We start from the raw sequence: 14767 nt of genomic DNA, 5'->3' as shown, positions 1-14767 counted from the left end.
TCGGGCCCATCTCCCTCCCAGCACCTAAGGACCCCGGGGGCCACTCCTGATCACAGACTTAAAAGTGCGCAGCTTTGTGGGGACGGCACTTTGCACAGCAGCTAAGTGTCCACCTGGGGTGCGTGCGTCCCCTGTGAGAGAGCCTAGGAGCAAGTCCTGGCTCGCCTTCCGATTCAGGCTCCCTGCGAACGCACAGCAGTGACGGCTCAAGGAGTTGAGTCTCTGCCGCCCACGTGGGAGACCTGGACTGAGTTCCTGGCTCCTGGCTTCAGCCCAAGCCCCAACTGCTGTAGGCATCTAGGAAGTGAACCAGCAGATGAACATCTTTGTCTCAACCTCCCTCCCTCCCTCCCTCTTTCTGCCGTGAAAAATCAAGAGAAAGTGCTTTGGTTTTCAGAAAGACTAAACTGGATCTGCCGGCCTAGTCTTCTCCTATACATAACGACTGGGGCTTTTCACACCTCACGTGAACAGAATCCACTAGAAGCCTACTTTCAGGATGACACCGTTACTATGAGACGTTGTGTGCTACCTGGAAAGACACCGTTACATACATCACTTTACATTTCGTATCTCAAAGCCCTGCTTTCAGATTTTAGTGTTTAAAGGAAGCAGGCTGTTTGTCACAGGGAGTTGAAAGAGAGTTCTGGTGAGTGGGCAGGTGTGCACTGCTGTTCCGTTTGTTGTTCTTTGAACTTGTTATTGTCCATGCGCCCAGGCAGTCAGTATAGTGGCAGTTATGCACCATGGCCTAAATCTAGGCAAGAAAGGATTCCCCTCCTACTCTGCACCTGCTGTCTTCTTGTACAACTTGCATCTGAAGTCTGTGGGAAGAGGAACCGTGACTTGACTTCCCAGGTTAATATTTACAAGCTACTTAAGGTGAAATGCATAGATTGCTCAGGCGAATGTGGCCTGGAAAGGATGTTTACAATCTTTCATAAGAAACCAAGGAGGGGCCGGTGCTGTGGCATAGTAGGCTAAGCCTTTGCCTCCAGCGCCGGAATCCCATATGGGCACCGGTTCAGGTCCTGGCTGCTCCTCTTCTGATCCAGCTCTCTGCTGTGGCCTGGGAGGGTGATGGAGGATCGCCCAAGTCCTTGGGCCCCTGCACCCGTGTTGGAGACCTGGAGGAAGCTCCTGGCTTCGGATCGATACAGCTCCAGCCATTGCGGCCATTTGGGGAGTGAACCAGCGGATGGAAGACCTCTCCCTGTGTCTCTCCCTCTCTCTGTAACTCTAACTCTCAAATAAGTAAATAAAACGGGGGGTGGGGGGTGTTGAATCGCATCTATAGCATTTGGAGAATGCATTGTTACCCTTTGGTACTGTCCTTGCACCTGTCAGAGTCGAGGAAAGTACGAAGTGGCAATGGGCACATACAAAAACGCAGCCGAGATGGTTGACCTGTACGTGGACCTGATCAGCAAGTACCCGGCCATCATCGCCTTAATTGATCCTTTCAGGAAGGAGGTAAGCAGAACGCACCTTTTCAGTTTTATAACAAAACAGAGGAAAAGCTCTGTCATTTGAAATGTGTTGTAATTTGGGCTGAGGCTGAGTTGCTTCATGTCGGCATTTAGAACAGGCGCTTACTAAGCACATGAATAGCAGCACACAATCACGCAGGCGTGTGCCTGTCACGTGGAATGAAACAAGCCACTGGGAACCCCGCGGGAGTACTTGGGTATTGACAGGCAGCTAACTGAGCAAAATCGCCTCTGCGTGCCAGGTGGTGAGTCAGTGGGTTAATCACAGATCACTTCCGTGTGCTCATGGAGAAGGAGTTCTGGAGGCCATTTTTTAGCCTAAATCCACTTACTACCTCAGAATACAAGTAATAAAGCCATATTTTTTAAACTTTTTTTTTTTTTTTTTAATTTGAGAGGCAGAGAGAGAGAACTCCTGTCCACTGGTTCATTCCCCAAATGCCTTCAATGGCAGGGGCCAGGGCTAGGTGCCAGGCACTCAATCCAGGTCTCCCTCACAGGTGGCAGGAGCCCAGTGACTTGAGCCATCGCCACTGCCTCTCCCCAGGTCTGCCCTGGCCGGAAAGCCAGAGTCAGGAGCCACGCTGGAAATTGGGCCCGGGCACGCCAACGAGGGTTGCAGGCACCTCCGTCGCGAGGCAAAGCTACACTTCTAAAAGGTTTGAGATCTGAGGTTGTGTGATCCACTCAAACAGGCACCTCTGACAAAGGTTGTTTGCCTGCTAAAGGGCCCAGCGGGCTAGGCCAGCACCTGTGACACCGGCATCCCTTATGGGCACAGGTTCGGCTCCACTTCTGATCCAGCTCCCCGCTGAGGCACGGAGGGGAAGCAGCCGAAGACGGCCCCAGTCCTTGGGCCTCCTGCACTCACTGCAGAGACCAGAGGGAAACCTGGACTCCTGCTTCGGCCTGGCCCAGCCCTGGCTGTTCAGCCATTTGAGCAGTGAATCAATGGATGGAAGATAGCTCTTTTATATTTTTCTCTAACTCTGCCTTTCAAATAAATAAATAAATCTTAAAAAAAATAAAAAAGACCAGTTCTCCTAACACACTTTAAACAGACTCCTAAGTTTAAATTCTTTATGAATTTGAGAGCCAATAGATACCCTGATCGTATGGCACCTTTGAGACAATGCAGCTATTTAGATCTGGGGACGATGTGAACACTGGGTCGTATCTGGAGTCCCGGGGGCCTCTCAGTCCCACGTGCCCTTCACAGTGGAGGCCACACCCCCCCTGAGCCCAGTTCTGGACTGCCTGACGGTGGTCCCGATACTCCGACCACAGCTTTGTTCAATGACAGGAAGCGGTTCTAACGGGACAGGCTGAAACCCGGGATGGCTGTGCTGATACAACCACAGTCTCACACACACACATATTCAACTTGTTAAACAAGCGCTTCATTTCATGTGGTGGTCTCACCAATAAAAACAAGGCTATTGAGAGAGGGGGCCTAGAACCCTTTGTGGGCTCTGCTTCAGTTTTCCGTTGATCCGAAAAGCCAGAACATCGTCCCACACCGTCCGGTCTCGAGCAGCATGATGGTAACATGGTGGACAGGACAGTCTGGCTTTGATAAACTCCATGGTCAGTGTGGGAAACGCATTCACAATATCTTTAAGCCCAAAGTCCATCAGTGTGAGTTTCTGTTCCAAGAAGTTAAGTTTGCGGGGCTGTGACACAGGAACCACTCAGGCGCAGAGGGAAAAGAAACTGTTTTGTGTAAATCAGGAAAAGTGTGTGACTTTGACCATGTGCTGTAGGATCTTCTTGTGGCTGTTCAGGACTGTCATGATCAATTCTTGAATGTTCTCCCAGGACTCTGAACAGTGGGACAGCATCTACAATGCTCTTGGGTCCAGATGTTACATCATCGCGGGAACCGCATCCAAAAGTATTTCCAAACTTCTAGAGTGTGGAGACATCAGCATCCCCAGATCCAACGGGCGGATCATAAAACACACAGATCAAACTACCATGTCCGACCTGGTGGAGATAACCAATCTGATTGACAGTGAGTAAAAGTAGAGACCTGAAAGGCCCTCCCGACTTGGTTCTACAAGCAGCCAACAGTCTGGCACAGCTGACTGTTTCAGAAGCATGGAATACATGTTGGAAGAAAAGACAGTTCAACGCTTGTGAGAGGTTTAGTGCAGAAAACAAAGGCCAGTTTATTGATTCATGTTTCCATAACGACCCTGGTCCATGAGGTCATGCCCTTCACCCAGGGCAGCCACAAAGGTGTGGCCACGGCCACTGCCCTGTCAGCTTCCCAGTGCTCTGAGAAGGACTACGGTCTTATTTCCTCAGAAAAAAACATAATCTTCAGCATATTTATGAATTTACTGTGGGCTTGCAACTTGGGCTACAGGGAAACTTTACATTTAAGAGCTGGCGTTGTGGTGTAGTGGTGTAGCGGGTAAAGCCACCACCTGCGACACCTGCATCCCACACGGGCACAGATTCATATCCTGACTGCTCCACTTCCGATCCAGCTCCCTGCTAGTGCACCTGGGCAAGCAGGGAGACCCAAAAGAAGCTCCTGGCTTCAGCGTGGCCCAGATCTGGCTGTTGCGTCCATCTGGAGAGTCAACTAGAAGCTGCAAGAGTTCTCTCTCTGCCTCTCCCTCTCTCTGTAACTCTTATATATTTTAAAAAAAAAAAACTTTAAAGCTAGAGAAACTGAGAGGGATACGCCAACCCTTAATGCTGAAGAACAGGTGTCTGACTCTGAGCTGTGGACTGAAGCACACCTGGGTACTCACCTGCCCTAGCCAGGTTTCCAGACACAGTGCAGTGCTCAGGTGAAGGAAGGAGCTGACCACTCGCCAGGGCGGGGCATCGAGCACATCAGCATTTAGCCTGCATCCCATCGTTCAGGCTTGGTGAATTCCCTCCTGTGCTGTTACCACCGCAAGCTCCGGATTTGTCTTCCATGCATCTCCAGAACGCGGACCCCAGCTTGCTTCCACATAGGCACAGCCTCAGTACAGTCTGCTGGATTGAACACTTAGCTAGCTGCGACACAGCCAGACTCCAGTGGGCCGTTTTAATTTTCACAGACTTGGGCAAGTCTAGGAGGGATCAGAATTTGGAACTGGATCACCTGCTGTAGGGAGCCGGTCTGCTCAGCAGTTAGGAAGACAGGTCACAGGGCGGATGTTTGACCGAGAGAGGAGAAAATGTTCCATCCCACATCCTAGTGCCTGGATTTTATCCCTGGTTGCAGCTCCTGACTCAGCTCCCAGCTAATGCAGACCCTGAGGAGCAGCGGCGACTTCCGGCTCCTGTTACCCACGTGGGCAGACCTGAATTGAGTTCCTGACTCTTGGCTTTGACCTGGCCCAGCTCAGGTCATTACAAACTTGATAGGGGAGAGGAGTAAGGTGTTCCCTCTCTCTCCCTCCCTCTCAAATAAATTAAAAATAAAACAAACAGGGCCAACAAGATCCCATGATCAGCATAGACACCCAAGGCAGGGGTAGGTTCACTACTAGCAGACTGTGTCTTTTTTTTTTTTTTTAAGTTTTATTTGAAATACAGAGTTAGAGGCAGAGGCAGAGAGAGATCTTCCATCTGCTGGTTTACTGCTCAGATGGCTGCAATGGCTGCAGCTGGGCTGATCTGAAGCCAGGAGTTTCATCTGGGTCTCCCATGTGGGTGCAGGAACCCAAGCACTTGGGCCATCTTCTACTGCTTTCCCAGGCCATAGCAGAGAGCTGGATCAGAAGTGGAGCAGCCGGGACTCAAACCAGTGTCCATATGGGATGCCGGCACTGCAGCTTTACCCACGACACCACAGCCCCGGCCTCATGGAATGCATCTTAGAAATGCGTCAGTGTGCAGGCTGGCAAGGTGCAGGCTGGCAAGGCAGCGTAGCACCAGGAAGCACCTGGAAGCAGGCCTTAGCCAGGAAGCTCGAGTTCAGGAGCAGGACCCCAGCACTGGGGACTGGGGACTGAAAAGCCAGCCTCAAATCCTGGAACCAGCAGCTCTGGCACTGGAGCGTTGCACTTCACTCCAAAGTGAGCATCGTCTGCATTTTACCCAGGACGGACTAGGTGCTTGCCCCACTCCACCACAGGGATCCCAGCGGCCCGCGCTGCACCAGCTCTCTGGTGAATTCTTCCGGTTTCACTCCTTACTGCCTCGGTCTCGGAAGGTGCTGTACCTTCCACCTAGAAGGCTTTGCTAGCTTCTCCTCCCCAAGGTGTTGCTGTCAATCAGGCATGCGTGCCACATCTGACTCCCCCAACCCTGCCTCGCCTGCCCCCTGGCGCCCCTCATTTCCTCCTCGTGGTCCTGACCAGTGATTTGGACAGTTCTTTCCTGGGCGGTGCCCCCAGCAGACTGCAAACTCCTTGTGAGATCATGGGCGTCTGGTGCACTTCCGTGCTGGGCCTGGAGCATAAATACCCGGAGGCGGTCTCAGGACCTAGGCAGAAGGCCAGTCTCAGACCTGGGGTGGGACCCACAGCCAGGCTGACAGTCGGGGGCCAGAGACTGGAATGGCAACCTCCCTCGCCACCCCACCCTGCAGGGCTGGCCCAGGGGTGGGGTGGGGATAGGGGGGAGCCCTCGCCCTGTCCGCCCCCTTCGCGGCTGCTGCAGCTCCTGCCTGTAAAACAGCTGCTGTGCCTCGCTAGGAGCGGGAAATGACCACTGCACACGACCACCCTGCTCCTCTAATAAACGCTGAGGATGACACGCCTGTGAGTAAAACACGGGGTGCAGTGAGACAGCCATCAGCACGCAGGCCTGTGGGCGCTGCATCCGCTGCCTGGGAATTTAGCACATCTCACCGCTGCAAAGCTGCGTGGCGTCCTACAGTGCAGGGCCATAAAACCACGCCAGGCCTTCACGGCCGTGCTCTTGGCAGTGCGTCAGTGTCCTTGGAGCGTGTTTCCCTCCTCGCAGTGGTCCTAAGTGTGATATGTACCCCACGCACCATAGCTGAAGTGCGATGGGACACGGTCTTCACCCAGCACAGCACCTAGGTTACCGCAAAGAGGAGTGAGGAGCTAAGACCAGGGCAAGGAAAATGCAGATGCTTCGGGGTCAGAATGCTCAGGCAGCCCCACAGGTGTCTGACGCCTCACGGGAAAGCTTTGCGTCTGCTCGGTTGCCAGTGTTGGCCCCAGAGGCTCACGCGTATATGCTAATCATTCCCGCACGGTATCAAAGTGACAGGAATTGCTCTTGTAGGCAAGAAGCACATCACCGTCCTGGGCAGTCCGGATGGAGAAGCGACTGATGACAGCCTTGTCGACTTGGTAAGTGCTGAATGCCGGCCAATTGCAGAACTGCCAGAACACGGCTTTTAGCACAAGCTGCTATTTCAGAGAAATGCAGTCTTCGGTGGAGAAAGTCATGTAACCTTTCATGAAATAGACTTGCTTCCTCCCAGACAGCTACCTTCTGCAAGGAGCTAATCTTTGAACTTTTAAAAAGAGGGGAAATTGAAGCCCAGGGAAAATGATGAGCACGCGTAAATGACTGGGGTGTGCGCGGGCAATCTTCCTCCCGAGAATGCAGTGGGGAAGGCAGACGCTAGTGAGAGAAGCCAGCGCCGCGTCCGAGGGGCGGGCAGCCGCGCCACCTGCCTGCCTTCCCACACTCCCAGCTCCGAAGCAGGCCCTCTGCCCCGGGAAAGGCACAAAACCCCAGCAGTGCACCCAGACAGCTTCCCTTCTCCAAGAATCGCTCGTGGTTTAGCTGAACGTGGCTACCCCCTTTTAAAGAGCTGTTTCTCCCCCCGTCAGGCTGTGGGGCTCAGCGTCCGCTTTATCAAGTTGGGGGGTCCTTCTCGTGGCGAGTGGGTGATGAAGTACAACCGCCTGCTGACTATAGAGGAAGAGCTCGTCCAGAATGGAACACTGGGTATGCACCGTTTCCTGCTTTGTTTTCCCTCTGCCTTGAATCAGAGAACAAAGATTGGGAGAAGGGGAATAGAAGCCCCTCTGCAGGAGGGCAGGGGAACCCAAAGACCATAAATAAGTGCTGACAAAACTAGGCTGGCGCCCCCCACCACGGGCATTGTCGTCCTAATGGATTATCTATTTACCTGAATGTTTAAAACTCTCTCCCTTCTCCGTGCTTAGACTGCCTGATGCTTCTCAATAGAATTAATTGATTGGAATCTCCAAGCCTCTACCTTTTGTTATGGCCCAAATCATACTTAAGGTTTCTCCGCACAGGCCGGGAAGTTAAAGGCAGATGTTTTGCCCAATGGGTCTTGCAAACAACTCCTTTGACTTAAAACAAGCAGCCAGCACGTTAATGTTAAGGTTGTACCTGGCAAAGACTGAGAGACATGAACCAGTCATTTATGAAATGAACCCTTCGCAAATTTGCATGGACAGAAGCTCCTTGGGCACTGCCTGCCTGCAGGGAGGTACCCCAAATATGCACTTATGTTTTCCCTATTGCTGCTGGTGGTAGCCAAAAGGAGACCCCAACATGCGGACACTTGGAGGCCGACAGACAGGATGATTTTAAACTTGTCAAGTTTAGCGCACAAAGGGATCTTGGTCCTCCTGCTAGGATTCACCGCACACAGAGACAACACTGGGAGACTAATTGAGTTGTGTGAGGACACAGGCTAGGGTCACTCAGTGTGTTAGGGACTTTTCAGGCAGGGAAAGATGCCGTTCCGTGCATCGTCTGAGTTCATCTCCTCTGGGCCACACCTGGACCGTGCTTTAGTTTGCTTCCATGGCCTCTCACAGTCCCAGCAACTCTTCCTAAAGGAAACAGGTGCTTCAGGCATCAAAGTGACACCAGTGGCCAGAGGGCCAGCCCCTCCGGGGTGCTAATGCAGCCCTAATTATTCTGGAAGGGACGTACGGATTAGAGAGAACTTCTCTTACTCTGGCAGTGGTCAATAAACGTTGAGATCAAAAACTTGAGGTGAGAAATCTTGCTCCCATTTGGAGCAGGCAACCTTGGCAAAAGCTCAGCTGTTGAAAGAACCACCATTCCTTACAAAGACCTGACCGGGGTGGCCAAAGTCCGCCATCACCGACCTGAGTTCACGGTTGGCAGCGGTTGGTGTGTTTTCTGGCATTTGCTCTGGTTCACCTCCTGTCTCTTACCTTTATTCTGTTCAAAGCTTCTGCCCAAAGTCCACTGTACAGCGAATGTTCTAGAAGCTTGTGTGTGGGTACAGTGCAGAGTAACTGTAGTGCACGGTGGATGGACAGAGACAGGCCCAGTTTCCGAGGGTTCTGAAGGTGATCTCCTTTAGACCCCATAACTAACAACAAAATCCCGCAGCACATTGGCAGTCAACTTTACTCTTGTCCTGTACCCCCTTGAAACAGGGCCCAATGAAGAGCACGTGTTTTTTTACGTGAATGAAGAAGCTGAGAAGGCACTGGAGGCTGCCGCTGGCGAACTGCTTGAGCCCGTGGAGCCCATCTTCCCCACGGAGGTTGTGGAGGAGCCGTGAGTGTCTCCGGCCACAGTCACAGCCGCGCCGGGAACACCGGCAGCCTGGGGGCCTGACGCACAGCTCCTGGGCTCCTCAACCTCGGGAGCTCGTCTGCCGTTTTTATTCTCTGTCACCGTTTGGTCAAATACATGCTTCACGTTTTTGCCTGAGATGGTGTCTGTGAGGCGTGTTTCACGGGCACCGCGCGCACATTTCCACGGGGATTTCGCTGTGCGCTGGCTCTGCTGTCCACGCCTCAGGTTGCAACCTCGTGGAAGAAGCCAGTATTTCTGCAGCTGACTCCACGCTCAGTGGAACACCTCGATCTCTACTGCCCACAACATCTCCCAAACCAGAACAGCTGCTGAGCCTGGGCACCCTCTGTGCCAGCTCCGGCCGGAATCTCACCCCCCAGGTAGGAGGCACTCGGCTGCATCTCACCCGCTCACCGGCCTTCCCTCTTCCCTGATGCCGTCTGCCTTTTAAATTTTCCTTTTTCTTCTACTATTTTTTTCTTTATCTCTGAGTCTTCTTAGCTCCTTCTTGGGACAAGAATGGGTCTAAATGAATGAATATTCTCAAGATTATAGATGCCCAGTTAGTTATGCTACATTTAAAAAGCGATCAGCCAATGATTTTTTTAAAAAAGTGATGTGACATTTGTGTGGACTGAAGCCTCTCTGTTAAGCTGCTGCTGGGTGACAGCAGAGGAGCACGAGAAACAAGGGTCCTCAGACCTACACCTGCAGACAAAACAGACCACCTGCTTTGCACGCCGCAGGTGCTCCGCTCCTAGGGCTACGGTTCGCGATGGCAGGAGAGCTGGCTAAGTGCACACTCCTGATATCACATTAACAAGTGGGCTTAGTGTCCTCCTGGCAGAGCCACGCCCTTCCTGCCACAGCTGTGACTTGAATCAGCTCAGAGGCAGACTCTCAGAGCGCCAGGCAGGAGAACTGGTTGGTGGTGACTAAGTGGGGCGCACTGTGACGGCTCGGGGCAGCCACTGCCTCTGCTGATGCTTAGCAACGGGCTGGGAAACAGGAAGAAAAACTCATTTTAAAGGCGGGTAAGAACGGGTGTTCACATAGTCTTTGCCAATGTTCGTGCACACACACAAATAATTAGAGTGTGCCCTGGAACTGTGACATAAATTATAATTAATGAAGCCACAGTGAAAGGTCAACCAATAACAAAATAGCTAAATTAAACTAATCAAAGAGGTGATTTATTGCCTTGACCAGGTCAGCAATTTCATTTCAACATGCAGTACAGTCTGTTCACCTTAACCTCAAGACTGGGCTCATCAATGCACAGGCGGAATTTTAATTTAAATTTCTTAAGAAGCCAGCATTGTGGCTCACTTGGTTAATCCTCTGCCTGTGGCACCGGCATCCCATATGGGCACCGGGTTCTAGTCCCGGTTGCTCCTCTTCCAGGCAGTTCTCTGCTGTGGCTCGGGAGGGCAGTGGAGGATGGCCCAAGTGCTTGGGCCCTGCACCCGCATGGGAGACCAGGAGGAAGCACCTGGCTCCTGGCTTTGGATTGGCACAGTGCACCGGCCGTAGCAGCCATTTGGTGAGTGAACCAACGAAAGGAAAATCTTTCTCTCTCTCTCTCACTATCTAACACTATCTCTTTTGCTCTCTGTTGCAGAATATAGAAAACATTTATATAAAAATATATATGACCCATAAAAAAGGTGAAAGAACCTAGTTGTATCTCCTATTAAAACTGGAAGCTGGGTCTGGCACTGTGGCATAGTGGGTAAAGCTGTTGCCTGCAGTGCCAGCATCCCAAATGGGCACCAGCATCCCATATGGGCACCTGTTCTAGTCCTGGCTGCTCCACTTCTGATCCAGCTCCCTGCTAATATGCTTGGGAAAGCAGCAGGAGATGGCCTAAGTGCTTGGGCCCCTGCACCCACGTGGGAGACCTGGAAGAAGCTCCTGGCTTCAGCCTGGCCCAGCCTTGGCTGTTGCAGCCACTTGAGGAGTGAACCAGCAGATGAAAGACCTTCCCCCACCCCTCCCCCGTAATTTTGTCTTTCAAGTAAATCTTTAAACAAACTGGGAGCTACTGTAATCTTTCTGTGAGGACTGCTTGCTGACCCTTTGCAGGTCAGCGATGAGGGCAGATGGCCATACGCTCCCGGCGCAGTGGCCCAGAAGCTACGCTGTTCCCGAGAGGTGACTGGACAGGTGGAGCATGCGTTTAGAAGAACTCCAGACTCTATCACTTACCTGACATACAACCTGACAGTGGTCTGCAGAGATAATGAACGATGACTTTTACCTGTGCCATTCCACTGCCAGCAATGCTTAGGTTACCCAAGAAGGAAGGCAGGAGGAATTATGGGTAGGGGGAGCCGTCGGAGCCAAAACACGCAGCCGTCTGACTCAGGCCCAAGGAGGCTGGGTGCGGACAGCCTGGGACTGCAGCCGGGGAGAACGTTCACGGGACCACCCCCAGCAGGATGGCCGTGGCTCACACGTTCGTCTGAGACGAGCTCAGACACCAAAGGGTGCAAGAACTGTAAGGAAATTCCTAGCACGGGGAACCTCTACTGCTGTGCCTCACTAAAAAGGCATTGGCAGTAGTCAGGAAAACTGGAGCAGCAGAGACCCAATTTATCTTTCCAAAACAGAAGAAAATAAAAACAAAAGAATAACCCTTTGGAGGAAACACAGAGGATGCAGTGCCTTACAACTTTCCGAGCGCATACAGGGGGGCACATAACGTGTTTGGTGCAAGCAGCCAGGGACACACCCTGAAGATTTAGGCCCTGGGCTTCCCACGTCTCCCAATCTGGGGCCTGCTGTTTTTGCTGACCATGTCACCCCAGCAGGGCCAAACCTGCTCAAAACTGGGCTGAGGAGTAGACACAGAGGCGGGCGAAGGTGAGCAAATGCCCTGCCCCAGTACTTTCTCATCAGGTTAATTTAAATTGCTTTGTGGGGGCCGGCTAAGCTGTGGCTTAGTAGGTTAAGTCTCTCCCTGCAGTGCTGGCATCCGATATGGGTGCCAATTCGTGTCTCGGCCGCCCCTCTTCGAATCCAGCTCTCTGCTTATGGCCTGGGAAAGCAGTAGAAATGGCCCAAGTGCTTGGGTCCCTGTACCCGTGCGAGAGACCTGGAAAAACCTCCTGGCACCTATCTCTGGATCGGCCCAGCTTCAGCCATTGCAGCCATTTGGGGAGTGAACCAGCAGAGGAAAGATCTCTCTCTCTGTCTCTCCCTCTCTGTAACTCTGCCTCTCAAATAAATAAATAAATCTTTAAAAAAATTTGCGTTGTGGTCATAGTAAAAGGAAAGCACGGGTGATAGAAAGGCTTTTTAAATACCTGTTGCTACCTGTGGCCTGGGCCAGCTGACACCTCTCAACAAATGGCTGAAATGAGGGCCACACACAGCCACATCGTTTTGTTGAGGAGTGTGACGAGATATGGAAAGGCTGGGTGTGTGTGTGTGTGTGTGTGTGTGTGTGTGTTTCAATTCCCAAGAGTGTGTGAGATGCACAGCAGCAGACTGGCGATAGACACAGGTAGCAGGGCAGCAGAAGGGAACGGGGAACAAAACTCCTCCGAGCACACCGCTCTGTGAGTTAGTAAAAATGACCCGACTTAGCGCTTCTTAGACAGTTTTCCTATTAGAGGAGGCTGGGCGTGGGGAACGAGACCCCAAATGTCAATGACCACACGTGAACCTTAATGAGAAACCGTCGGTGCTTTTTTAATAAGTTGTGGGGAGGAGAGTCCAAAGCACAGCCTAACAGAATGCGCCGGAGGCCTGTGGTGAGCGCCCCGTACGGCAGTGTTGTTCGGTTAGGGAGAAACGTGACATTTGGATTCCCCGTGAGCAGACGGGTAAGTAACTGCAGAATTGTTACAGAACGACGTGGAAATAGTCAAGCAAAACGAACCCACAGAAAGACGCTATCTCCAAGTCGGGAGGTACATTCACTCGCCCGCCCACCTCTGCAAGCCTATGCTTAGCGCACGTGCAAAAATACAACACAATACAACTACAGCTACTGTCGCTTTCTTTTACCCTTAGGTGCGAAACACCTGACAGCTACATGCTGAGTCATGCTAACAAAACTAAACCTTTTACTTCCTTTAATAGTAAAATTACCAGGACTGAATCATTGTCATAAAAAAGTGCATTCAAGTACATTACCACTTATTTTAAATAAACATCAATTTTGAAACAATCAACTTTGAAAAGCTGCATAAGTTTTTTCTTTAAAAAAATCCCTGATTCCATTTCTATTTATTCACCGTGGCAGCCTGAAACATTGTGTTTTTAGAGACTAACTACCACTTAATTTCTCCAAAAAAAAAAAAAAAAAAAAACCAACACAAAACAAACCCCTGTGCAATGTTGATCAGCAGCGAAGCAAGGAAATGTGTGCCTGTCACTTGCCTTCACTCACGTCAGAACTGGGGTAGCCACACCGTATACGGGAAAACATAGTTAGAGCACAGAATGTGCAAAATGCGACTGCAACTCAGGGTGTGCACTTCCACCGGGATCCTGGATTCAGGCCAGCAGGGCAGTCCCACTGAAGAAGCCCCTGGGAGGCGGGGGCGCCATCGGCAGCATGTGTTTCTCAAAGGTTAACAACCTGCGTAAGGAACGTGAACTGTGCAGCTGCTAGTTTGCTGCCAGCTCCCGGGTTATTTTCTCAGACTACCCTAGAAAATAACTCGTGTGCCGAGGACCCGACAATTCCCACGCTGCCACGGCTCCTGCCGCAAGAGGGGATCAGGTGCCCCGCAGGCTTCCTAAAACTTCTAAACTGTTCTGCTTCTCCAGTTTCCTGCACGCACCTGGAACTCTGAGCATCGCACCTGGGGAGTGGTATGCACGCTTCCTAAAAGGGCAACATCTGAATTGTCTGGAACCTTCTAAAGAAGTCATACTTAATACAGTAGCTAAGAAAAAAAATAAACCTTATCTCTATGAATTGCAAAAATCAAAAACAATGTAGAATCTGCATCTTGCTAAACAGCTTACTTATCGTGTTTATAGTTGCTACTTACAAAAGGGACACCAGACAAGAACGTGTACTGGTTGCACGGGGACCAGAGCAGCGTCTGCGGCCCTTGTCCACGCGCCACATCGCATCGTGTGCTTAGAGAAAGGACCTCCCAACACGGCCGCCTCCCGGGCGACGCGTCAGCAGCTGGAGCTGTCGCGCTCTCCCGGTTTTTCAACGCTGTCTTCTTTGTATTCCGCCATAACTTCGCCTCCATCCTCCTGGTGTTGAGTTGGCTCTTGTTCAGCGACCTGGTCTTTGGTTTGGGGTTCATGGGTGGAAACGGGATCTAAAACTACAACTGGCTCAGCTCCGTTTTCACCGCCAGTGCATCCTCTGTATCCAGGGCTACTGGGAGGCCTGCGGGATGAAGTGACACAGAGAAATGAAAAACAAGAGAGAAAAAAAAAGGGGGGGGGGTCTTTCATATTCCTGGATTGAGACCAACCCCCGTGTTCTAAGTCTAATCAACATGCACATAGTAGTCCGAGATGCCAGCCATTAAATAATAATAACAAGCCATCAGAGTACATGTTAGAAGCACAGGGCCAGAAGGAAGGCGGAAAAGAGCGATTAACTAAGGGAGTGGGAGAGCCAAGTCCACCTACCTGCTTGCTTGCAGGCTTTTCTCTGCAGGTGCAAAACTGAAGGATTTGTCGCAGTTCCTGCCCTCTGCCTGCCCGGCCCTGCACCCAGCCCCTTCACTTGGCCCCAGGAGCCAGCAGCCCCCTTCTCTCCAAAGCCCCTGGGTGCAGCTGCTTGCAGATGAGCTCTGAGACCGGGGGAGGATGGCCGGGCAGGAGAG

The 14767-nt window shown here is 51.7% G+C and overlaps 2 protein-coding genes across 12 annotated transcripts in view; one reads left to right on the top strand and one right to left on the bottom strand.

Moving 5' to 3' along the window:
- Positions 1–9092, top strand: part of ENO4 (enolase 4) — a 29854-nt gene extending 20762 nt beyond the window's left edge. For all 3 annotated transcript variants that reach the window (XM_070057161.1, XM_070057158.1, XM_070057160.1), the window contains 5 exons: positions 1348–1473; positions 3309–3504; positions 6696–6763; positions 7253–7370; positions 8813–9092. In XM_070057161.1, the coding sequence (XP_069913262.1) occupies positions 1348–1473; positions 3309–3504; positions 6696–6763; positions 7253–7370; positions 8813–8940 (636 nt within the window). In that variant the 3' untranslated portion in view covers positions 8941–9092. The remainder of the gene's footprint in view (positions 1–1347; positions 1474–3308; positions 3505–6695; positions 6764–7252; positions 7371–8812) is intronic.
- A 3536-nt stretch (positions 9093–12628) lies between these two features.
- The window catches only part of SHTN1 (shootin 1), a 162145-nt gene continuing 160006 nt past the window's right edge, over positions 12629–14767 (bottom strand). For all 9 annotated transcript variants that reach the window (XR_007911130.2, XR_011382204.1, XM_051824206.2 and 6 more), the window contains one exon: positions 12629–14322. Coding sequence is in view for 7 of the 9 variants with exons in the window: in XM_051824206.2 (XP_051680166.1) it covers positions 14103–14322 (220 nt within the window). In the remaining 2 variants the exon portion in view is untranslated. The remainder of the gene's footprint in view (positions 14323–14767) is intronic.

Source organism: Oryctolagus cuniculus, chromosome 15 (genome assembly GCF_964237555.1).
Source record: "Oryctolagus cuniculus chromosome 15, mOryCun1.1, whole genome shotgun sequence".
NCBI lineage: Eukaryota > Metazoa > Chordata > Mammalia > Lagomorpha > Leporidae > Oryctolagus > Oryctolagus cuniculus.
Note: the sequence above shows the minus strand (reverse complement) of the source record. Positions and strands in the feature narration are given on the sequence as shown.